Source organism: Vigna unguiculata, chromosome 5 (assembly GCF_037176805.1).
Source record: "Vigna unguiculata cultivar grain cowpea cultivar isolate G323 ecotype 2 chromosome 5, ASM3717680v1, whole genome shotgun sequence".
Lineage (NCBI taxonomy): Eukaryota > Viridiplantae > Streptophyta > Magnoliopsida > Fabales > Fabaceae > Vigna > Vigna unguiculata.
This window is the reverse complement of record NC_140796.1, coordinates 48,012,839-48,039,134: the sequence shown is the minus strand read 5'-3', so window position 1 is coordinate 48,039,134 and position 26,296 is coordinate 48,012,839. Positions and strand designations below refer to the sequence as shown.

The 26,296-nt window shown below is 30.4% G+C and overlaps 4 protein-coding genes across 5 annotated transcripts; 3 read left to right on the top strand and 1 right to left on the bottom strand.

Annotated features, from left to right (window-relative positions):
* Positions 1-1,198: 1,198 nt before the first annotated feature.
* Positions 1,199-4,737, top strand: LOC114184856 (putative galacturonosyltransferase 10). Its single transcript, XM_028072204.2, has 2 exons — positions 1,199-1,644; positions 2,781-4,737. Exons 1-2 carry the CDS (start codon positions 1,495-1,497, stop codon positions 4,230-4,232), a joined length of 1,602 nt encoding a protein of 533 aa, XP_027928005.1. The 5' UTR covers positions 1,199-1,494; the 3' UTR covers positions 4,233-4,737.
* Positions 4,738-5,721: 984 nt separating this feature from the next.
* LOC114184857 (QWRF motif-containing protein 3-like) lies at positions 5,722-8,905 on the top strand. The gene is made up of 6 exons (XM_028072207.2): positions 5,722-7,003; positions 7,247-7,366; positions 7,460-7,576; positions 7,672-7,761; positions 7,848-7,958; positions 8,717-8,905. Exons 1-6 carry the CDS (start codon positions 5,978-5,980, stop codon positions 8,810-8,812), a joined length of 1,560 nt encoding a protein of 519 aa, XP_027928008.1. The 5' UTR covers positions 5,722-5,977; the 3' UTR covers positions 8,813-8,905.
* Positions 8,906-9,682: 777 nt separating this feature from the next.
* LOC114184858 (folic acid binding / transferase) lies at positions 9,683-11,992 on the top strand. Of its 2 annotated transcripts, XM_085672965.1 has the most exons (3): positions 9,685-10,128; positions 10,232-10,583; positions 11,241-11,992. In XM_085672965.1, exons 2-3 carry the CDS (start codon positions 10,370-10,372, stop codon positions 11,753-11,755), a joined length of 729 nt encoding a protein of 242 aa, XP_085529091.1. In that variant the 5' UTR covers positions 9,685-10,128; positions 10,232-10,369; the 3' UTR covers positions 11,756-11,992. The 2 variants fall into 2 exon arrangements, with proteins under 2 accessions (XP_027928009.1, XP_085529091.1); XM_028072208.2 differs by having other exon boundaries at positions 9,683-10,583.
* Positions 11,993-21,038: 9,046 nt separating this feature from the next.
* LOC114186026 (uncharacterized) lies at positions 21,039-21,570 on the bottom strand. Its single transcript, XM_028074019.2, has one exon. It carries the CDS (start codon positions 21,482-21,484, stop codon positions 21,275-21,277), a length of 210 nt encoding a protein of 69 aa, XP_027929820.1. The 5' UTR covers positions 21,485-21,570; the 3' UTR covers positions 21,039-21,274.
* Positions 21,571-26,296: the final 4,726 nt, after the last annotated feature.

Genomic DNA, 26,296 nt, shown 5'->3' with positions numbered 1-26,296 from the left:
CTATATTTGCTTTAAGTAGTTAATAAATTCCTATTTATATTACTACTTTTTTTATATACTGAGAGTATAAACTACTATAAAAAGAAAATAAGGATTTTAATATTTTTTAGTCCTATTGACAAAATTTGTATTTATTTTTATTTTAAATTTTGATATAATTTGACTTTTATATAATTTAATTTTTCAAACTTAAAAAATAATAAATATAATTGTTATAGTTCACATTAGTTAAATTTTTAATTTGTGAATTAACATGTTAATTTTACGATGATATTTAAATTATTTACATTGTTTTGCATATTTAAATTTTTAATTTGTGAATTAACATGTAATTTTTTTTTAACAATGTTAGGTTAAGATTATTATATTTATTTATTTTTAAAATTTAAAAAATATATCTAAATTTGCAATAAAAAGAATTTCGATTTTAGAGACTAAAAAATATTTAATCTTTATAAAAAAATAACAATTAGAATGAAATTGTTAATGTTATTACTATTTTTTTACATTCTTGGCTAGTGTTATTTTTTCTATTAATTTTTAGTTATGAGATAATATACCATTACCATAAATTAGCATAGAGACAACAATGTTTTCACCTTTCAACAACGACACGAAAACAAAACATTTTTCAACATAGATTCACTCCCTCTGCTGATAAATTTTGCGTAATAAACTCAAATATTTTGTGCAACTGACACATCAAATGCAAGTTAAGTGTGAACAATAAATTGCCAAATTCTCCTATATTGCCACAATAATTATGGAAGAACCAAATCAATTAAATTTACAAAAACAAAGATGGAGATCCAACTCAAAGTAAAACTCAATACATCTTTTAAATACCCCTTTTAAACATAGTATCTTTGGCTTTAAAATAAATAATAAATTCTAAAATAGTCAATACTTTCTTTAAAAAAAAAATTAATCAATTATATTAAGTTTCTAAAAGTAAAATTATAAAACTAGAAAAATATATTATATTCCAGAATTCTATCTTTGGCAACTGAATGGGTAGATTCTGATTTTATTGCAGTTTGAGAAGACAAGGCAAAATTGAGAACCGACCATAATTGATTGGACTTAAATGGGTAATCAAAATCAAATGTTATAATTGAAAGTTGACATGGCACGATCAGGACCGTTTGTCACTGTCCCTGAAAATGAAATGCCAAAACATCATCGTGCCATGAAACCACTTCCACCTCCTTTTGTTTTCTTTTTTTTTTTCTCTTACTATTATTTTCCTCTTTGTGCTCACTGTAGTGCCCAGAAGCACTTCACCAGCGCATGTCCACCGTCGTACGACCAGATATTTCTCCCAAATCTGAATCTTTTCACTTCTATTTTTCCAAATCCGGAGATTCCAGATCTTGGGTATAGCTGCCGATCTTGAAATTTTGTTTTTCCCCCTGAACATTACTTTCCCGGAAAACGGTTTCCAGGGAAAAAAGTGAAAGAAGGCTGCAATTGGGGTTTGGAGAAAGTTGGAAGATGCGGCGACGAGCGACGGATTTTCGCAGGCCAGTGCGTAAGAAGGTTCCAGATGCTCTGTGGTGGGCATTGTGCTGTGCAGTGATTCTTCTCTTTGTCTATATTCTGAGCAAAGGGAACAAAATTGAGTCCAGACCCGCTTTGTCCAAGGTAATTTTTTTTTTCTCAATTGGTTCATTTCATAGATTTTGTCCTTTTCGGGTGCCGGAGAGTGTGTGTGAAAATATTGAATATGTTTTTTATTATTAAATTTTGAATTTTTTGCTATTCTGAGGATTCAACTTCTGTTGAGTTGATTTGATTTTTGTCGGGAGGGTTGGTTGGTCTATGAACGAGTGATTTGTTTTTGGTTATGTGATGCTGGGGACTGATTTTGTGCCGTACATGTATGTATTCAGGAGATTGTGTGAATTGGCTTTTTCCACTGTTTCGCTTTGGATTTTTTGCTTACGGGTGTGAAAAAGGGGGTTGTTTCATGGTATGGTTGTTTGTATTTTTTTTATTCTTCTTCTCTTGACATCGCTCGGAACTCGAATGCTTAATAATTTGGAATAGTACTTTAGCAGTTTCATGAATACTGATGTGATTAACATGAACCAATTCAACGCTTGCACCACTCATCTTTATTTAGTCTAAGATGACTCCCTGGTTGATTTTGCGAGTTCATTTGATTCTAATCGATACCATGATGTTACTATGTGCTCACATTTTTATACTGTTTAAAATGACTACAATTCTTTGGAGAACTTGGGTCTTGTTTTTCGACTGGGATTATGTTGAGTTCTCCAGATGTTGCTCTTCCTGTAAGTTTTATAACAAATTCATATTCTTGTTATGGAGAGAAACCATTATTCCTATTCACTGCCTCCATGACAAATGACAAGTGTGTTATACATTTTTATACACAATTCAAGTAAAACTAGTTAAATAGTGTATATCAACCACCTTTACAGTATCTTTGCAGTATTTACAGTATCTACTACCTTCATTAATATTATTAGGGCATAAATGAAGAAAAAAAATATTACATTGAAAAACCAAAATGATACTTGTTAGATGGATGGAGGATTATGTTTTTTTTTTGTAATTTTGGGACTATAACAGAATGACAATTCTTTCCTCAAATGATCATGCATGGATCATAAAAACAATTCTTGACATGCTTACATGGCATGCTTAATATTATGATATTATTATAATATAATATTATTACAATTGGGTGGATAGATGTTGATTAGGTTCTTGTTATCTTTCTTTAGCTAATAGCTTTGAATCCTGTTGTACAGAGAACTTACAAGCATGATAAGATTATGGAAGGCCTTAATATTACTGAAGAGATGTTAAACTCTAACTCGGTCACAAGACAACTCAATGATCAGATATCTCTGGCAAAAGCTTTTGTCGTAATTGCAAAAGAAAGCAACAATCTCCAATTTGCTTGGGAATTAAGTGCTCAGATCCACAATTCACAGAGGCTCCTCTCAAATGCTGCAACTAGGCGTGTTCCTTTGACAACAAGGGAAACAGAAAAGGCTATCCGTGATATGGCATTATTGTTATACCAAGCCCAGCAGCTCCATTATGATAGTGCAACCATGATCATGAGATTCAAAGCAAAAATTCAAGCTCTTGAGGAACAGATGAATTTAGTTACTGAAAAGAGTTCGAAATACGGACAAATTGCTGCTGAAGAAGTTCCAAAAAGTCTGTACTGCCTTGGTGTTCGGTTGACAACGGAATGGTTCAGAAACTTTAATCTGCAAAAGAAATCGAAGGACAAAAGACAAATGGAGATGAAGCTCAAGGATAACAACCTTTACCACTTCTGTGTTTTCTCTGATAACATTCTTGCAACTTCAGTTGTGGTCAATTCAACTGCAATGAATTCTAAAAATCCCAACATGATTGTTTTTCACCTTGTCACTGATGAAATAAACTATGCTGCGATGAAGGCATGGTTTGCCGTGAACGATTTCCATGGAGTGTCTGTGGAAGTGCAGAAGTTTGAAGACTTTACTTGGTTAAATGCATCGTATGTTCCTGTGCTCAAGCAACTTCAAGACTCTGAAATACAGAGCTACTACTTTTCTGGCAACAGTGATGAGGGAAGAACACCTATCAAGTTTCGTAACCCTAAATATCTATCAATGCTTAATCACCTGAGATTCTACATACCTGAAGTCTTTCCCTCACTAAAGAAGGTGGTGTTCTTGGATGATGATGTTGTGGTTCAGAAGGATCTTTCTGATCTTTTTTCCATTGATCTGAATGGTAATGTAAATGGAGCTGTTGAAACATGCATGGAGACATTTCACAGATACCACAAATATTTGAACTACTCTCATCCTCTTATACATGCACATTTTGACCCTGATGCTTGTGGATGGGCATTTGGGATGAATGTATTTGATTTGGTTCAATGGAGGAAAAAGAACGTAACTGGCATTTACCATTACTGGCAGGAGAAGAACGTGGACCGGACATTGTGGAAACTTGGTACCTTGCCGCCTGGACTGTTGACATTTTATGGATTAACTCAGCCCTTAGATCCATCGTGGCACGTTTTGGGTTTTGGCTACACCAATGTTGATCCTCAGTTGATAGAGAGGGGTGCTGTGCTACATTTCAATGGAAATTCCAAGCCATGGTTGAAGATTGGGATAGAGAAGTACAAGCCCCTGTGGGAAAAATATGTTGAATACTCTCATCCTTTATTGCAGCAGTGTAACTTCCACTGATTTTGAATTGCGTTTAAATTGATACTTCAGACCTTGGTGGAAGATTCAGATTCAGAATTACTTGCCTCAGTTGGAAGGGTAGAAAATTATATCGAATTATATCAGTGGCTGTTTGTGGAACTGGTAGGCTCTTAATTCGTTGTCAGAAATGTTTGTACAATTTTGGAAGGTCAAACATGTCTGGTGGCTTTATCTTTGGTGTCTTCATTGAATCTGGATCTTCTGTTGTAGCATATACACGTTCATCTGTCACATATTAGGCTAAATCAGTTCAGTTTCTAATTGCAGTCAAGGATGAGATCAGCTGCAAACTTTTTATGTTCACAACTGTTATTTGCAAGACCAGATGTTCTTTCCTGTGGCATTCATTTGCTTAAACTTTATTCTGTTATTCTCGATGCCACTTTTTCAAAAGAAATTACTATGATTCAGAGTTATCAACTTCTCATGTGTAACAAAACTATCTACTTTATTTATTTCAGAAGCAGATTTTGTTTCGTGATCATATGCCTGTGTACAATTACCAATTGTGTTGTATAGTTTGTACCTTATAAGTTATTTCTCAGTAGTCTAAAGAATATCTAAAGTTATTAGTCCAACCAAGGATGCATCAACACAATAACAATTTTTTTAAGTCACGTCTAAAATGAAAATTTAGAAAGCACTGCAAAATTTGCAGTAGACAAAAAAGAGCATTTTAAAAATTAAAGAAAATAGCTATATTTCTTTCTGAGCACAAAGAAATAAAAACACTCTCTAACGAAGGTAGGAAATTTAATTGCTTAAGACATCTTTAAAGAAAATAAAATATTTTTTTCTTTCACTTTTTTATAAATAAAGATTTAAAAAGAAAAGAAAAAAAAAGGATTGATTTTTAAATGGTCCATCAAATATAAATAACAACTGGAGGTCGTGAGTTGAAATTTCGCCAACGGGACTTTCACTTGTACTGTAAGTTCTAACAAAATGCTTGCTTCTCACCCATCTGGATACTCTTTGGCACTGCATTATGTAACTAAACCATTTTAATAATGGTTTCTGTTTTTACTTTTTAAATTTTTGGTTGACAAGATATTGATTTATATACTCATGAAAAATATTTTAATAAAAAGTTATATATTTCATGCGTTGGATTATGAAGAAAACTTTGGTAGAAATGAATAGTTGACGGAAGGAATAACGATACATAGCATTACCAAATTTTTTATGAACTAAAATGATTTCATTTTTTTCTCGTATTCATTAATCTTTTTAGTCCATTTCATATTTAGTTTAAGGGACAGCTAAGTTATAAGCATGCACATTAACAATTCCTGCACGCTCCTTTTAAATATGATTTTATTATTCCATAAACGTGCTCACATCACAACAACAACAAAAAACGATAAATTAAATTAAAAAATAGTGCACTCCAACCAAACAGAAAAAGTTTGAGAAACTTAAGGCCATTTCAACTTTGAAGAAATTTCAAACATGTGGCACTAATACATAGATTCTTCACCCCTCACTCAAACAGGAAAAACCGAATTCTCGCCAATGATTTTCAACTTCCATTCCTGTCTCCACCTGCCAAACGTAAACCAACAGTGCCAACCACAAGGGCATTCAAGTAATTCATCCATGCCGGCGCAAGGTGATCAATATTTTACGGCGCCATTCTCAAGTGTCAACTCTTACTTACTTACATGCATACCAAACATAAATAAACACGCACCGAGGTTTTTACTTCCAACATCCTCTGACCCATGAAAACGCCGAACGGTTCACCCGTTTCTAGTCCATCTCCGAAACCTCGCCAACTCCGAATCCGCGAATCAAGTTCACGGTTTCTCCCTTCACCTCCCAACTCAACCACACACTCCGCAGAATGCCACTCCCCTGTCCGCCGCAAATCCTCCAGCCCAAACCGGCGCCATGCCATCACGGAGGACCCGGGTCCCACGCGCCACCAACTATGGCCTTCGTCTGCGGTGGCGAAGAGAAACTCCGGTACTCTCGCCGACCACATCACCGAAGACAGAATCATAGAGGGCACAACTGATACACCCATCATCATTGGTGGCTCTGCGAGACACGTGGCGAAATTAGCAACACCCTCAGAATCACCTTCACCATCTTCTAAGAGACCCGTTTACAGCAACTTGGCTCCTGGAAGATTGTTGCTGGACGAGAACGCCAAGTCCTTCTCTTCGAGGAGACACTCGTGTTCTTCTAGAAACTCTATCGATTCGGAACCTGACGCGGGAAAAACAACGCCGAGAAAAACTGACGTGGCGGTTGAACATTCGAGTGTTGCAACAACAACGTTGAGAAGACCTCGTAGGGGAACTTCAGAGTCCAATATTGCGAACATGAACGGTGACTCGTCGGCTGTGAAACGGTTCACGTTGAAAACGGCTATTAGAAGGGCTAATTCGCTTGCGGGATCGTACAAGAGTTCGAAGTCTTCGTGGGCTTTGTCTCCTGGGAGAGCGGAGTCGCCGGCTATGTCGGTTGAGAGCATGGATAAACCGATGTCGTTTTCGGGCTTCAAGCACCATCCCACTAGTCCTACTACCAAGGTCAAAGGGGTGGAGAAGTTGCTCAACATGGGCTTTGATCTTTTCAAGAGTAAGAAAAGCGCTGGGTTTGGGTCTCTTTCGCCCATTGGTTTTGGTGTCAGCTCCGAGGTTGTTCATAAGCTTCGTTTGTTTGATAATCGGTTGATGCAATGGCGGTTTGCAAATGCTAGAGCCCAGGTTGTGAATGGAACCATTTCTCACAAGGCTGAGGTATGTATATATACCTACATAGAATAGAGAGAATTGCAGACTTATAGAAGATGTTTTAGACAAAAAGATACATTCTTTTTATTATACATATTGTTTTTAAAAGAGTATGTTCATATGATACGATATTATTAAGTTACTTGTTTCTGTTTATCAAAGATGAACTCTTCTAATTTCTCACATCTGGTTATGATTCTTCTATGAGTCTCTACGTGTATGCCTCACACTATACTTTGATATGTTTAGAGCAATTTGATATGTGTTTGGGATGCTCTCACAAAGTTACAGCGTTCTGTTCTGAAAAAGAAGATACAATTTGTCAGAGAAAAGCTTGAAATGAAGGTCGCTTTTGTTCTGTATTCTCAGGTCATAGTAAATCTCTCTTCATCAAGATTTGTTAAACACATGTCTTATTTCGAAGGTTTTTTTTTTTCAGCTGATATTTTGATGTTTATGCAGATGAAGCTATTAGAATGTTGGGTAGGTATGGAAAGGCAACACTTAAAAGCAATAACCGCCATCAAAGAGTGTCTGCATTCTGTTGTTTGCAGAGTTCCTCTTTTGGAAGGTGCTAAGGTACGTACGTAAGTAGGTACAGTGGAAAGTGGAAAATATTACCATATCAGGAGTGATAGGAAAAGTGTATTGACTGAATTCAATTATGGTGACAGGTTAACATGCAATCAACATCTATTGCTCTACGGCATGCAACTGATCTCACGGCTCGCATCAAGCCAATTTTAACAACTTTATCATCTTCCGTATGTTTACAATTGTTAAAACTCTGCTATCTAGTCCTGTTATTATCTCTCAGCAATTATATTCAAATCAAATATTGCTTCATCAGGAGGTTGATAAGATTGCTGCAACGCTATCAGAATTAGCAAAAGTTGTAGCACAAGAGAAACAACTCTTACAAGAGTTCTATGATCTTTTCCAGGCCATATACGTCTTTGAGGTAACTAATTTTGAGGAGAAGAGTTCAACTTTTATTAAAGTCTAGAACTAAACAAGTTTTAAATAGGTCATGGGTAAACTTGATGCAAAATTAAAATTTGTGTGATTTAAACTTTAATATAATTGGTTCTTTAAACTTTAAGAATGAATAAATATAATCTTTCTAACTCATTTCCGTTAAATTTGTTTAAGGTGTGAAATAATATTTTAGACAGACGATTGAGTTATTTATAAGGACTATTTATAAGGACTGTATCAATTTACAAGTACTATATCAATTTATTTTTTAAAGTTTTGAAATTAAAATATATTAAAATTTAAAATATAAATAAATTTCAATTTAATGTTTAAATTTAAGAATTACGAAACATATGCTTGTAATACAAATTCACATTTTTTCCTTGAACACTACTACGTATGTTTGGATCAACCTCAAGTACCCAAAAGTTAGTTAAAGAGCAATAGTTTTGAAAGTCACAACCACTTGTTTTGACATTTTTTTTTCATTGAATATTAAAGAGGTTTAAATTGTATTTGCATTCAAAACAATACCTTTGATACGTTTGAATGAAATTTTAATTTCATTCAACTAAACTTAAATTTTTCAAGGATAATTCAAACACACACTAGTACTCATAACATTTTTATGTACAATAGCGACATAATGTTAAAACTTAGCAAATTATTTAAATTTTATGCCACCAGCAATTCATTCTTTTGGTTTCTTAATCGTTGAATTTATCTAATGTGTGCTGGCAGGTTCAAGAAAGAAGTGTAAAGTGCAATCTCGTTCAACTAGAAGTCTGGCAGCAAAAATATGAACTGCAACAACCACTAACTGAGATCACTTTGTAGATCTCTATTTTGAAATGGACTTTCAGAGAAATATACAAGTTTTGATTGACAAATTTTGCTAATAGTGCACACTCTTTACATGTAACAGTGTTCCTTCACATCACCAAACACCAAATTAATAATACATTTCTGAAAAATGATATTTTCTCCATTATTTTTCTCTTATACTTTCTATCTCTTTTTTCTTTTGAAGAAGATGTGTTGTGAGAATATTATGTGAAAACGACACTATTTTACTCTCTCTTCATTCTATCTCTACGTCTCTGGGTGGAAATATGATTTGTTAAAACTTCATTTTCTTATATCTCTTTTCCAATTTTTTATCTTCATTTTTTTCCCTTTCCTTCAATTTCACGCCCGGAAAAGGTGTTAAAAATATTTTCCTTTACATATACTCAGGTCAAATCCGTAGTTAGTGCATAAGGAACTTAGTTTTAATGGTTTGAATTATGAGGTCAAAAATTATAATTCAACAAGGATTAACGCAAAAACAAATGGAAAGATGGAGTATGACATTAATTTCACAACAATATAACAATAGTTGTTATCAACATTTTTTTCTTCTGTAGTTCTACTGAAATAAATAAAAATAATCTTAAAATTTCATTCCTTATGAAATATTGACTATGAAGTAGATATCAATATTTAATTTAAACTTTTCATCCTTCTATTTGGAATTCGTTGGATGTCAGATTTAGAGTCCATTGTGGTGCGATTATTACCAATGTGTTTGATTTTGTGTCAGTATAATTAATTTTAAAACATAAAAATTATGTATGTTTGATTTTAAATTAAAAAGTTCGTGTTAATGGAAAACAAACAATATTAGTTTCTGCGTAGTTCAACATTATCATTAGCGCACCACCACTAGTTCTTATATTCTGCAAAAACAAACATCTACTTGGTTTTATGGCCGAAAGAAAAATGAAAATTCTTAGCTTTGATTCATAATGCAGAGAACTGAAAATCGACGTTGCTTTGTTCGGTTCCCACACTTGAACTGAAAACGGGTATTTGAAGGTTTTGTTGGTGCAGTTGTCGTTGTTTTTTCTCCCCTTTTATTATATCTATCTCATTTGGTTAGTAGAACACTAAATCTCATTCAAATCCCATTTGGGGTGTACCATCTTGTAATTCTCTCGGATTTTGGCATTTTCTGTGTTGGAGATTAACATATCCACCAGAATTACCTTCTATGCGTGTCGTTACTCTTCGATCGCATCATAACTAGTGTTTTAAAAAAAATATCTGAGATAAGGTTTTGTTTTTGTTGTTGCGGTTGTGGTCGAAAATGGATTGTGAGAACATGTCTAAAGGTAAGTGATTTTTGTTGTTTCACCCACTCACACCACGTAAGTGGTGATTGATGAATGTTGATTGTGAAGAAACATGTTGAAATCCGTTGTGGGTTGCTGCAAGGTGTACATATCAGAGAGCAGGAACAGAATTGCGTTGGAATCAATAGAACAAGCTTCCAAGCTTTTCCCTTTGGCTCCCATAATCAACAAGTTCGAGGATGTGACCTACAACAGAGTTGGCTACACCCTTGTCTCTGAAATGGGTGTTTCAGGGCCATCTCACCTGGCAAATGCTGTGTTAGCAATGGTGAAGGCTGCTTTTGACACCATTGATTTTGAGGTTCACTCTGGTACTCATCCTCGACTTGGTGTTGTGGATCACATTTGTTTTCACCCCTTGCTTGATGCTTCCTTGGATCAAGCAGCTACCACTGCTAGGTGTTTAGCCACGGACATGGGTTCTACTCTTCAAGGTTAGTAGCATATCATGTATGGGTTGAGAGTCTTCAATTTTTATTAGCTTGAGTTATGCTGAATCAGAAGTCAGATGCTTAAGAGGATTATGTTAGATGTTGGACAGTATTTACTTAATTTTGAGTACAATAAATAATGTGCAACAGATATAAAGAAGGAACAAGAATGAACACATAGAAAATCCATACCAGTTGTTGCGAGAAAAATATTATAAGAACGGTTGTGGGTTTATAGTATCTAACTTTCTAGTTTTCTGTAGACTGATTAAACTAGAATAACTATGAATCAATTGATTCACGCACTACATGGCAGGTTGTAGAACCTTTTCAGGCTGTGCGAAATATTGAGATAACCAACTCTAGCATAGAGTTAATCTTCAAGATTTCTATACATGGGAGAATCAAATAAGCTCTTTAGTTTTATGCAGAAATAAACTTCCTGAACCCCATTCTGTTTTTGTGCTACTTAAAAATCATGCATTCATGGTTAATTCTTCTTAGCTCCCAAGTTTCATTTTGTTCAGATGTTTCCCTACTTGTATATATCATTAGTTTGATAAGTACTAATTTACATGCTGATAAGGGGACTATAGAACTGCAAATCATGTTTTTAAATGTATATGTTTGAATGTCAATGGCCGTTAAAATTATGTGCAGTTCCCACTTATCTATATGGAGCAGCTCATGAAGAGGGGAGGACACTTGATTCAATCAGAAGAGTATTTGGTTATTTTAAGCCAAATTGTAACGAAAATCAGTGGATTGGGGGGCTAAAATCAGAGTCTTTACCACTGAATCCTGATAGTGGTCCTTCTCAAGTAACACCAGCAAAAGGTGTTGCTGTGATTGGAGCCACCAATTGGGTTGATAACTACAATATCCCTCTATTGTCTTCTGATATTAATGCAGTTCGGAGAATTGCCAAACGGGTGAGTGGAAGAGGTGGTGGACTTCCCTCTGTACAGGCCATGGCACTTGCACATGGTGAAGGTGTCATTGAGGTGGCTTGTAATTTGTTGGATCCAAATAAAGTTGGTGGTGAAAGAGTACAAGAAGAAGTTGAAAGCATAGCAAGGGAAGATGGTGTTTCAGTGGGAAGGGGATACTACACAGACTTCTCACAGGATCAAATAATTTCAAGTTACTTCAAGTTGTTTCAAAACAGAATATGAGGTCATTCAATCCTGGTCTTTTGGCATATAAAATTGTTCTCACAACAGAGACACTTAGTTTTTGATTGTCAGTTTTGAGATACTGTGTGGTTTATCTCCATAAAAGAAGAAGAAAAACCTGACTTTAAGATGTCATTCTAGCTTCTAACTTTCCAATGAAAAATGTTCTGTATAAAAAACGTAATCGTAATCACTGATGCCTTTTATGCAGTTGAGTACTGGAAATACTCTTCATAATATTAGCTTGGTATCTGAAGTTTTCTTTGCTGGGAAACTGTACGATGTTCCGATACCAGGTTACATTCTTAGGATCAATCACCATGATTGTTCGCTTTAGAATGTTTTGTTTTTGAAAAGAGTTTTGTTTTTGAAAGGAGGAGAAAAAGTACTTAAACCTTAAGTCATAAGTAATGTGAAACTATTAGCAACATATTGAATTTGAAGGAACACTGCATAAAAGATGCGGAAACAAATGTTACTAAAATGCAGTTTATTAAGCCAAATATCAGATATGTTTAACTCGTTAAATAACATGGAAGATAATTTGTTTCGAAAGACTTTGTTTGATTTGGATAGTAGCAAACACAAAATGAAAATTATAAACTATTTGTAATAAGAAAGTTTTACTCAGATCCTAGTAATTGGAAATGTTAATATATTTTCTTTGGTTTATTCAACCCTGTTATATATATTTTAATTTCCGTGGTAAAGAAATTTCATACTTTTGTTCAATTACTCTTATACGGTAATTATTATTTTAGTTATATAACAAAAATATCAACACATGTAAGGTTAAATAATCTTGTATCCTTTACAGTCATAATTTTACTACTTTATTTTACTTAGTTAATTTCTTACAAATTTCAAATATAATTTAACCTTACCCTTTTTTACATGAATTTCAAGTTTTACTCACCTTTAGCAGAATTTGAGTTAGCTTGATTTAATGTTATCTAATAATTTGAATAGATAATTCTAATTTAAAAATGAAAAATACTCTATACATATAAAAACTTTTTAAGTGGTTATATTAATATATGTTTGATAACACTTTTTTTTAAATGATAATTATAACAGCAAAGGAAGATAAAAAGAATGAATAGAAATCCCATTGCTCACATCTTCAAGATTACTCTAAGATTAATATGTTTAACAAAAGAATCTACCTTTCTATTAATACTTTGTGGTTAATTAATTAGTTTTTCTGTAATTATAATTATTAATTTATTCTCTACCGGATATAAATATATTTAGTCCAAGATTTATTACTTTTAGATATAACCGTCTCATTATTAATTATAGCAGTCCTCATTGTATATAAATCTCTATAGTCAAAGATTAGGTACAAAATAAATTGATAAAGATTGAGTAATTATTTTTATATGGTAATTATTATTTTAATTATATAACAAAAATATGAACACACGTAAATTTAAATAACCTTTTATGCTTTAGAATCATAATTTTACAACTTTATTTTACCTACATGATTTTCTTACAAATTTTTTACATGAATTTCAAATTTTAGTCACATTTAGCTGAATTTGAGTAAACTTGATTTAATTTAATATAATCATTTGAACTGATAATTACGTTTTATTAAAAACAAAAAGTACTCTATATTTAGACATACTTTAAGTGGATCTTTTAATATATTTTAATAACGTATTATTTTTTTTTAAATAATAATTATATCAGGCAAGCAAGAGAAAAAAGAATGTATAAATATCCTATTATTCACATCTTCAAGATTAGTCAAAGATTAGCAAAACAATCTATACTTTTATTAATAATTCGTAGATAATAAATTATTTGTTGTAATTATAATTATTAATTAATGTACACCGGATATAAACTATATTCAATTGGATTTACTACTTTTAGACATAACCAACCTCATTATACTCATTTTAGTTAAAGATTTGGTATACAGTAAATTGATAAAGACAATTGATTAAAAATAATGATTGATCTACAATAATACAAAATTGAATTTGATCAATAATATAATTTGATTTTTCTTTTCATGTAATTTTATTTCTGTTGACTGTCTTTATTCTTCTATAAATGAAATGTGCCATTAATGAGAAGCCACAGGAAGCAAATCTTTTTTCTTACAAAACAAGAAGGTATTACTTAGTAGTGTGATTGTGTCTGGTGTCAAAGGCCAAGGTTGTAACAATGATTCATATCGGTGGAAATCAAACAATATCAAGTTCTCTCTTTTGGCTAAACGAAGGATGCAACGAATATCGTCATTCGCCATTTTTACCAAACATTGCTAAGACTGGTTTGAAATCATCGACTACATGTAAATATTGGATAAATGGTTACTGTATGTTTGGTGATCAATGTCGATATTTACATTCACGGTCGAATGGAAGAAACTTGTGTCGGCACACAAAAGGTATATTATTTACCTTATTGATATAAAGTATAAGTCTAACTCAATCTCACAAAATTGGTTTGTAAAGTGCAGTTTGTATTTCACGTGTATATTATAAAATTGTCTTATCTTTAATCGTGTGGAAATTTCAAGTAGTGTTATGCACATTCAACTTTTTTAACTTTAACTTGTGATACATTTTGTTGAATTTGTTTGCTAAACAGATCATTGTATATATCAAACAATGTTGTATTTTACAATGAGTGAATAAAAAGTATTCTAAATTTTAAATTTTGGTTTGTGCTATGTTTAATTTGTGTTATTGAAAATTTAACAGAGAAATATTTGGATTGGTGCAAGCATAGTTAATGAAAATCTTATTTGAATAGTATTTATGTTTTTTTGGATGAATAGTTAATTTATGTTTATTTGTCATTCTTTTAATGTTCTTGAATATCAAGAATACATTATATAGAGATGATTTATCATATCTTCAGGGGTTCCTAAATATTTATTTATAAATGATTTATCATGACGTTAATGGATATACCTAGTTATAGGTGAAAAATAATGTATAATTTTTTATTTTAATTTTAGTGTATAGTATAAAAAATTTTGTTTTAGGCTTATGTTTTTTATTTGAACTTAAAGATTTACTCATCTTTAGCAGGCTCGATTTTATGTTATCTAATAATTTGAATTGATAATTGTAATTTTAAAATGAAAAATATTCTATATATATATAAAAAAATTGAGTGGATATTTTAATATATATTTGATAACGCTTATTTATTCTGAAATAACAATTATAACAGCAAAGAAAGAGAAAAAGAATGAATAGAGATCATATTGCTCACACCTTCAAGATTACTCTAAGATTACTATGTTTAACAAAAAAGAATCTACCTTTTTATTAATACTTGCGGTTAATTAATTATTTTTCTGTATTAATAATTATTAATTTACTCTGTACCATATATATAGTCTAAGATTTATTACTTTTAGATATAACCGTCTCATGATTAATTATAACGGTCCTCATTATATATAAATCTCTATATTCAAAGATTAGGGCTACAAAATAAATTGATAAAGATGATTGATTGATCTACAATTATATCTAACCAATTGGATTTAATCATATAACATTCTCTAAGTAAGTTTATCTAAGATTAAATATAATATTGAAATAAAAAAGAAATCAATACCCTTTACAATTATCTAACATCACTACAAAAGATTATAAAAAAAGCATTAAAAACTAATAATGATATTGTAAAATTACACAACAAATTACTGAATTCTTCTCGATTATATAAAATAAGAATCGAGATCATATTTTATGAAGATTCCACGTCTTAATATCAAATATTATTTACGTAATCGGAGTAGGAAACTTTTGAAAAAATAGATCTAAAAACAAAATTAAAAACATATAATGAATAAAAAAATGTAAAATTCAATCCAAATGTGCAAACACATAACAGTTAAATATACCATAATTCACTACAAATATGAATTCATATCAATTATTTTCCATCCTATTATAAACTTTTCTAGCATTTAAACATAGAAAACGGTAACAATCTCAAATCCTTATTTTCATGAATTTGATGCAATTAAACATAAATAAATTATCTAACCCAGATTATATCATCCAATACTAATCAAACACACTCTAAATCTCATCAACTAATCATCATCATGAAACACATACAAAAATATAAAGAAAATGAGACTTAAAATAAGAATTTATGGACAAAAAAATGAAAATTGAATTCCAAAGTGTTTATATCAAAATATATATATACATATATATATATATATATATATATATATTTTGTGATAAGAAAATTTTATAATTTTGAGTAATTATTTTTATATGGTAATTATTATTTTAATTTTTTTTTTGATAATGTTACACTCGCATTAAAGATAAGTTTTTCAAGATACAATACAAAGTCGGAAATATGGATTATGTGAGTCAAAAGTGATTAACCGTTCCATAAAAAAAAATATGGAAAAAGTTAATTTGACACCACTATTTACAAATAACTCCCACTTAACACCAGTTTTCCTTAATAAAATATTATTATCTAAATAAAATATTAATTTATTTGAGTGTCAAGAGTGAGTAACAGTTGTCAAACTACTACCGTCCATAAAATATACATAAACATCAATAGTTCTTGGCATGATGTACTTTCTTCCTCCTATATGTCTCCAATCTTGTTCATTAACCTCATCGTTCCATCTGACATTATACTTATGTATTGGATGGTTCAACTCTTCCCATGTCAGGATGAAACTTCCATCTTGTCAGAACAATTGTTGATAAATTAAAAGTAAGAATAATAATATTAGTCTATGACTTATTGACATTTCTAACAAGACCCTTGGTTAGGCGGTTCAAGGAGAAGTGGCCGAAGACCCTTGGTTAGGCGACTCAAGGAAAAGTGGTCGAAGGTCACCCGCTACATGCGAATAATCCCATGAGTTGTTGATGTGGCAATTTCTCCAGAGTGAATTTAGAGAGCTCACGACCTGAGCGGCCATAGTCGCCCGTGACAGTGGAACTTTGTCGTCATAACATAATTATGGGGGTTTCGACAGCACGCACGACCCTTCGGTCGGACCATTGCATCAAAACTAAATATACAAATTAAAGTAATACAAGTCAATGATCAAGTTTAAAAAGCAATTGGGTCGTGATTAAGAAAACCTTAATCACAGGCCCTGTCAAACACTATAAATAGGAATTCAAGGTAAGTTGGTAAGGACTTTTACTTCGCATTTATTACAGCATTAATTGCATTCACCCGAACGGACTTGTACTGACTTAAGCATCGGAGTCTTATTGACAGATACCCCGATCGTCTATACAACCGAACGAGAGAGAAAGAAAGGAGATCAAACAGGAGAGAAAAAAAGAAGATCGAACGGTAAAAACTATAATGAAGAAAGAGTAAAAACAAATTGAGTGTTTAGATAGGTGTTAGGTCCCTATACCCAGAACAGTTTAAAACTCATTATTTTTATATATTCAAGTTTATGTTTAGCATCCTATACTTTCAACTATGTTATTCATCGATCATCGTTAATTGTTAATACTTATTCAAAATTTTACATTAATAGAAAGTTATTATTTAATACTTCACTATTAAACATAAAAATTTATGTTGGTATAACACTATTTACTTATTATTTTTTATTTCTAAATACTCGTGGGTGTGGTCTTCGTGTTGGAATTACAATATCCTTGTTTCTCACCATTTTAGAAGATGATGATTTACATAAACCCGACACACTTTCAATTTGGTGTACATGGGTATGGTACTGTCACAGCTATTTGATTTGAAACAAGAAAAACTATGACTGCATTAACTATTCTGTTGCATTTCCATGTTCAACACCCACTGTTTTCTACAACTATTTGTGGTCCTTTCTCTATATCACATCTCATGCATGGTTGTCATGTGCATTTAAAGTTTAAATTATCACCCACATGTCCAACTTCCAAGGGAATAAAATTAGAAAAATAGTTGAATGTATCAAATATTACACCCAAAATATGTATACTATAACTATATATGTTCTCTTCCCAGACAAACATACATGATTGTCATATATATTAAGAATCATTTGATTAATTCATTTGAATCAAGTCAACATTTTGAATTGGAAAAGGGCAAGTGTGAGCATGGTACTAAGTTATCTGTAATTCGTTGATATGTTTAGTACCTTAAAATAATAGCAACTCAACATCATTTCAGTTACTTTATCCACTGATAAATATAAAATATGAATTTTCTAGTATTTGTAAGTGTAACTAAAATAACATTTTCTATTTCTTTTAAGTAATTTTCATTACCGTATAACACGGTTGAATGATAACTGTTCGAAACAATTCTAAGAAACATCATCTTCCAGATTCTCTTGAAAATTTATCGTATCACTATATTATATTAGTGTACTTAAATAGCTACACAATGCAAAATTAAGTTTTCATATGTATATCAATAAATATAAATATTAATATTTCTATATGTTCTTATCGGAAAGGGTCGAGTGCAAGTGATAAGATCTAAGCAATCATCCGAGCATCGTTGTGACCTGAATCTCGTTCTCATTATCTAAATGATGGGGTGTTACAGTTGTAAAAGACCTTTTGATATTTAAGTAAATAAGAAAATATGGGTGTTTGCTCAAAGAGCGGGAGATAATATGAATGAATCTTATAAGTTAATTGGAATACATTATATATATAGTGTCATTTTAACTTGGGACGTGGTTATTCATATTATATGTGCTTGACAATTACCTTGCAGTAATATTTGAATGGTGTGATATGATTGGGTGTGCGAAACGGTTATGATTGTGCTACTGAGATTAACAGGTGTGAGAATAACCTGACCAATAAAAGTGCATTGAGTTATAGTGTGGGCTATATCCTCCACTGGATCCGGTAAGTACACTATATAAATAATATGGTTAAATATGTTTTTATCCTTTAATTTTTAGTGAAAATTGGAATTAGTCCATCTTTGAAACTTTGGACCAATTTAGTCCTCCAACTTTAGAAACGCATGAATTTAGTTATTTTAATCAAATTTTGTTAAATTTATTTAACATTTCAAGGATATTTATATGATAGTATTTGAGTTAATATTGAACTGAAAATGTATTAAGCGATGAAAACAATTTAAATATTATCATAAAATATACTTAAAATGTCAAATAAACTTGACAAAATTTGACTAAAAAGACTAATCATATATTTTTAAATATGAAGGACTAAATTGGTCCAAAATTTAGAAAATGAACTAATTTTAATTTTATCAGGGGCAAAACATATTTTACCCTAAATAATAATATTAGAGCGTGAAAATATGTTGGCATAATGATTTCTCGTGTATATAAATTTGATTTTAATCCTTAGTTTTTTTATTTTTAATTTTATAAAAAAAAAATCACTCTAATCACCACTCATTGAAGGACAACATTCATCTAGACAGTTTACATCATGTTAACATGTTCTATTTAATATAATATATGCAGATATGCGTAATTATTGTTATTAAATAAATATTTTAATAGTTGAACACAGTATCATAATTTGAAATCTCTTTGTCCATATCATATACAGAAAAATTACAAATAATGTTTAAATGACAATAACGAAACCCAACTAGAAACTAAAAAGGTGTTTAATTTGTATAATATGTGTGAATTGATTTCATTAATAATTATCCAATGACAATATTTAAGGAATGAATTTTTTTTCATAGCAGCACCATGACATTTAAAATGATCTCTCTACATTATTAAAAAAAAATTATTGCTTCTATACGTAAATCTAAGTTTAGCAAAAGCCTACTAAGGTCAATAAATGTGCAATACAGCACAATTTTATTAAATTCAACTTTCTACATAAATTTATGCAAATTGTAAAGAATTATTTCTTTTACTAAAAATAATAATAAATAACTATTCATCACCTCAATATATGAATTGTTAACTCTACTTGCATTTCTTTTTTCATGCATTTAATGGACAAGAACTGATACCAGATATTATACAATTTAACTTACTTTAAAACAGTTTGTCAACTCTTGAAAACCTAAAAGCAGTTTATTTTTGTTTTTCAAAATTGAGTCATCCAAGCAATGCAATTGGAATCTTGACATAGATCATGAGCATGGTCATTAAATCTACATTTGTGAGCAGCTGTTTGACTCTAACTCACTCTTTTTTATGAAAATGTCATTTTAATAGAGTTTTAAAGTTTCAAGATAAATAAATAGTTATTAAATATGATTGTAGTTTTTAAAATTTTAGATATAACATTGAAATTTGTTTATATATATTTTTTTTTTCACAAACTTTAGAATGGAATGAATATATTTTTTTTAACTATATTAAATATTTTTACACATTAATTCGTGTTTTAAATTGACATATTTTGTTAAAATATTAATTTGAACTTGAAATTTTATTAAAATATTTTATTTATTTATTTTTAAAATTTGAGTATCAAATTTTAAATTCATGGAACAGCATCCAAAATCAAAGAATCCAAATACTAACAGGACTAATAGTTGAATAATGCATAGCTGTTCTCCCATTAAATTTGGTAGTTACAGTCAGTTACATGATGATAGAAGGAAGAAGGAAGATGTATACAAAAAAATATGCATTAATACTCAACCGTTTCACTCCTCTGTGGCGTAGCTACTAATTTGCTTTCAAGACATTTTTACTCTACTCTCATAACTAGGGTGGTGTACCATCTGCTATTTTCTTAATTTGCTTCATTTATTTCTTTTCACACCACCATTGTCTTTCCTCTTTTCTTTTCATCGTATTATATTGCCTTTGGTTTTACTCCATAGATATTCGAGAAAATAAAAATTAGAATGCAAATGACTAACAAAGAATTATTCGATAAAAAATAATTGAAAGGATGTAAATTTTGGAGTATCAACTTAATTAAACCTCTTTCTTAAATGGAGGGAAATAAGTTAAAAAATTCTTCAACAAGTCAAACGAACAAAAATATAAATTATAAAGTAAAAAAATAATTGTCATTTTCTTTCTTTCCAAATAAGGCAAAGGTGAAATAAAAAACCCTGAAAAGCTAGTATCTCTATAACAGTTGTAAATTGCAGTGAGTACAGTTTCAGAAGAACAGAACAGAGTTTACTGCATCACAGCATGTCCTCTCTGTCACTCCACTTCATATCAATTCAATCACGGTATCCCTTCCCTTTACCTAACCAATTTTCACTCTCTACCTCCTCTTTTCTCTTCACCGTTCTGTTACCCCAGCCTATGAACTACCCAAAGAAACATCATAATTGCTGGAATAAACAAATTATAAACAAATTAGACAGAGTGTTGGAAGAAATTTCTCATAATATCTGATTAAGTTATGCGAATTCAAGTACAATGAGAGAGTTCTAATTAAGACAACAATGGAAAGGAAACCTATCTAACAAACTTAAATAAAACAAGACAAAGAATAAATTCACAATAATAATTAGGAAGGATTGGAAGTTAGAATGAATATATAGACTCGCATGTGTTAGAAAATAATAATGATAATAATTTGTTATTAGCGGATGTGAACGGATTCAGTGTTGGTAAGAGCGAAGAACGGCTCCACAGAAAGTGCAAACAATGGCTCTCCACGATTTCCAATAGAAGGGAACACAGCAGAACCTTGTGGCCGTCTTCATGTCTGCAACACTGGCTCCGCCTCCGCAGCGGGAGCAGATTCCGGCCGCCGGCTTGCTCCGCTGCATCTCCCGCCGCTGGTCCACCAGAAAGCAGAAGCACACCATCTCTGGTCCTTGTTTTGGCGGAGAAATGAGAAATGAGAAATCGATGTGAGAGAGTGTTGAAGGCAATTTGTTGGTTAGTTGAAAGGGTGATGGTTGTGGGTATTATAGGAAAGGTAGCTGTGTGTGATTCTTGGAGGGATGAAAAGCGTTGAATCTTGACCGTTGATCGGTGGCGGATGTTTAGTGAAGCAACATGGTAAAGAATTAGGTAATGCTAATAAATGAAAAGGTGCATTGGTTGATGGGTGGGACCCGTGTTGGATATATAGGTGGCAGTTGGTAGGTCCTTTCTTTATGTTTTGCTTCGATCTTTTCAAACTTAATCCTATCGGACAAATCAAGATTAATAGAGTCTTGATTAATATTTGTTTCTATAATTGGAATATATTTTGTTAGTTCAAATTATGAACATGTAATGATTTAGAACCATTTGATGTTGTTCTAGAAATAATTATACTAAAAAAAATATTAAATATAAATGCTTTAACTAAAAAAATATGGGTTAAATATATTTTTTTATTTTAATTTATAGTGAATTTTGGAATTAGTTTATTTTAAATTTTTGGACTAATTTAGTTATTCATCTTTTGAAATACGTGGATTTAATCTTTTTTATCAAATTTTGTTAGATTTATTTGATATTTTATACGCATTTCAGGACTATATTTAAGTTATTTATAATATTTGATACATTTTTACTTTAATATTAAGTCAAATATTATTATAAAACGTTTTTAAAATATCAAATAAACTTAATAAAATTTGATTAAAAAAATTAAATATACATAATTTAAAAAATAAGGAATTAAATTAATCTAAAATTTTAAATTTTTTTTAAAATTCACTAAAATACCAAAAATATATTTAACTGAAAACAATATTTGAAGCTTATTCAACGGCCTAGAATTCTGCAGAGGCCAAATTGCCGTAAAAAGTGGAAAACTTGGAAGTCTCACTGTATCACTGTACGTGCAGAAGTAGCAACCATGGTAACAGGAATAAATTTTCAGGACCAGCTGGAATCTGATAATGGTAGATCTTGAAAACAAATTTCTTTTAAAAATAATTGTATAAAAATATGAAGTTATAAAACATTCTTTTAGAAACCATTACAGGTATACGTGTAATTAGTATTAAAAGGTTTGTGGGTCATGACCCATTAATGGTACAAAGAAGTTCATTTTTAATTCTTATGGAGAACGATATTTTAATTTATTTTTTTATTTAATTTATTTCATTATCTTAATCATTTTCAAATTATTATATTATATTACTAAAAAATATCAAATAAATGATTTAAGGATGATGAAAAGTGAATTAAAGATGAGTAAAAAAAATTGATTAAAATATTATTATTCATTTATGATACACTTCCTTTCGTATTAAGTTTTGACTTTACTTTTCTAAAGTTGGCATTTTAATAAGTTGTGTGTGAATAACAAGTATTATAAAATTTTAACAAAATAATATCATATTAAAAGTATATTTAAAATTTTATAATAATTAAAATATAAATTTAAGTTGAGTCAAATATTTAAAATTTCAACCTATTATCCAAATCCACCGTATATTAATTTTACCCGATTTTATTTATTCAATCTAACCTATGTTTAAATTTACTTGTTTCCATCGTAAACAATTTTTTTCACAGTCCTATAGTCCTTGTCTCACTCCAAAACAAAAAGAAAAAAGAACATCATATTTATTAGTTCTGGTTTTCCTGAAAAAACACAACTGTCATGGAAAGTATGATGGTTATTCAGAGTATTTATTTGAAAACAGAGCTTGTAGGATGAGTTTTCTACAGTTTTATTTATAATGTTTGTTGGTCCACAAAATTTGATGCAGAAATGTAGGGTCAGTAAAAAAGGATTAATGGTGTCTCTTGTGAACCTGTCAATGGTGGTCGATTTGTAAGTGCCAGCAAAGAAAGGGATGCTCCTCGTGGTCGATTTGTAAAGAATCGTGTTGTATGTTTCAGTAGTCACACACTTTAAACAACATCAGTCAAATTAGGTGGAAATGAATCTACAGATTATTATCTCCTTTCTCTTCATATCTCTGTAAATTTTCTGTCAACTTTTTCTATGAATTAGGCTGTTATACAGTAGTTTCTATTCAACTTTACATTTTACAAAAGAGAAACTCGTACTTTGTATAAGATTCAGTTTGTTTTCGCGATAAATCTACAATACTTTGCACTTTTGGAAAATTATGACCTCATAATTAACCACTGTGAAATAAAAGCTAGTTTAGGTTAAGTTCCCATTTAATGGTGTTAAGTCTGTCATACGTTGCAAACTTTTTCTTCACTTGATCTACTTATATCATATAATACAAAAACGAAAATGAAAGAAATAAAAAATATGGAGATGCAGGGGATCGAACCCTGTACCTCTCGCATTGAGCTACATCCCCTTACAAATGAACATTTAGAGTGTGTTCACTTGAAATAATGAATTTGAGAGAGAGTGAGTGAATGAATATGAGTGAATTTGTGTGGATTTGAATGGATTAATTTTAGTTGTTTCTTTTAATAGATTTGGAGGTAAGGAAAATGGATTTGAGAGTGAAATTTATAAAAAATTAAAAATAAATAAATTGATATGATAGATAAAATTAATATACTATTATATTTATTTATTATTATTATTTATTATTATTATTATTAATTAAATAATATAATTATTATATATTATTATTTAAATAATATAATTATTCATATATTATTATTTATTTAATATATAATAATTATTATTATATGTAAAAATTAAATTTGAACCACCATCCTCCAAATCTTCTCTTTCAGGAGAGATGATCGTTCCACAATACATATTTCCATTTCATTTTAAATCCTTCAAAACGAACAAAGACGAATCCCACAAATCTTCGTATAAAATCCATTCGCGCCTGCAAATTGTGTGATACGAACAGACCCTTAGGCTGTCTTATTTTGAGAGAGAGAGAGGAAGAGATCAAAAGGATTAGAGGATGAAGTTGGTGTTGTTTCTTTTAAGTGATTCAAAGGTGATTTTAAAATGGGTTAGAGAGTAAAGTCTGTGAAAGTTTATGATTGAATTGACTGATGTGATATATTAAAAAGAATAATAAAAAAAGTTAGATTATCAAAATGTCCCTATTGTTATAGATAATATAAAATTATATATAAATAATTTAAAATTATTTTATAAATTTTATTGAATTATCAAAAATAAAAAAATATTTATAAAAAATGAATAATACAATATATTTATATAAAAATAAATTTAATATATAAGATGGAAAATAATTAATTTACATGAAAAAAAAATTCTTTCTTTTTAATAGTAATTTTAGAAGTAATAATTTTTTATTATAATCATAACAAATTATTATTACCGTTATCATAGAATTAAGAAAGTGAACTAAAACTATCACGTGTATTGATTTTAACCGCTAAATCACATGTAACAAAAATTAAATAATGAAGGGTAATTTGGTAATTCAGTTGTACCATCCTCTAATCTCATTATAGATGATGAGATTGAATTTTCAGTTCATCATAATACAGTACAATAAAATGATATACGAGTAGTAATAAAATTTAATGTAAAATTTTAATTAATTCTTAATATGTCCCTTTATTAATATATTCTAATTTCAAATGTAGTATTCTAATATCAGCTTTTACTAATAATATATCTTAATTTTGAATGCTGTGTTCTAATTTCGATTTTTATTAATTAAATTCAGTAGTAATTAATCAATGGATTTTTTGTATCACTTGAATTTTTATGTGTATATATATAAAAAAAGTTTTGAACCTTATTGTACTATTTAAAGAATGTGTTTGGATGTTTAAAATAATTCAATATTAAAAACGATTAAAGTGCAATGAGCAAATGATTGTGATACTAATATAATCATATAAAAAACAAAGATTTGAATATAATACGAGTGAAACTATTAATATCATTTTATACGAAGTTAATTGTGTTGAGATTAATGTTTTTATAATTTAAATATAAACAATGATACTTAGATTTTACATCAATCCTAAATGCCACGTCTCATCATGCAACAACAAAATAGTTCAAGTCCGACGGGCTGGCTCGTTGGTCCGTCAAAAAAAAGTGAGTTATGTTAGAAAACAGAACCCGTCAACCCGACCTGTCTAGTCCGTCAACTTGACGGGCCAACCCGCAAACCTTCTAAGTTAAAAAAAAAAAGTGCACATGCAACATGTGGGTCAAATTAAGAAAGAACACCCTCTGCTAAAGTGCAAAAAATGTTATAGATATTCATTTACGCCAATTAAATTTAGAAACACGTTTCAGTTGGAGTTATATGTACACAACTACAACATTCAGTTCAAATATAAGTTTTTTAGTATTTTATCTATACTAACCAACAATCATAACAAAAGTTTTGTTTTGTTTTGTTTTTTGTTTTTGCAAGTATGGATCTTCTTAAGTTTTACATATTTATTAAATGATTGTAATATTTTTCCTACACTAAATATTGGGTAGAATTATTTTCAATTTTTTTTTTTTTGCGATAAACCATTTACATATGTAAAAGCATGTAGGTCTATCTTTATTACTATCTCAGATTTTGTCATTACATTAATTAAAATCAACATTATTAACACAAATAATTGATGAAAAAAATGATTTGATAAAAAATAAGACAAAGATTTTTGGACCTTTCATTTAAAGAAAAAAAGAAGTTAAAACTCGCCAGCCCGTCAACCTGCGGACTGGGTTGAATAAACGAACTCATTTTTCATTTACAGGCCAATCCAGTCCAGTCCAACCTGTTTATAATGGGTTA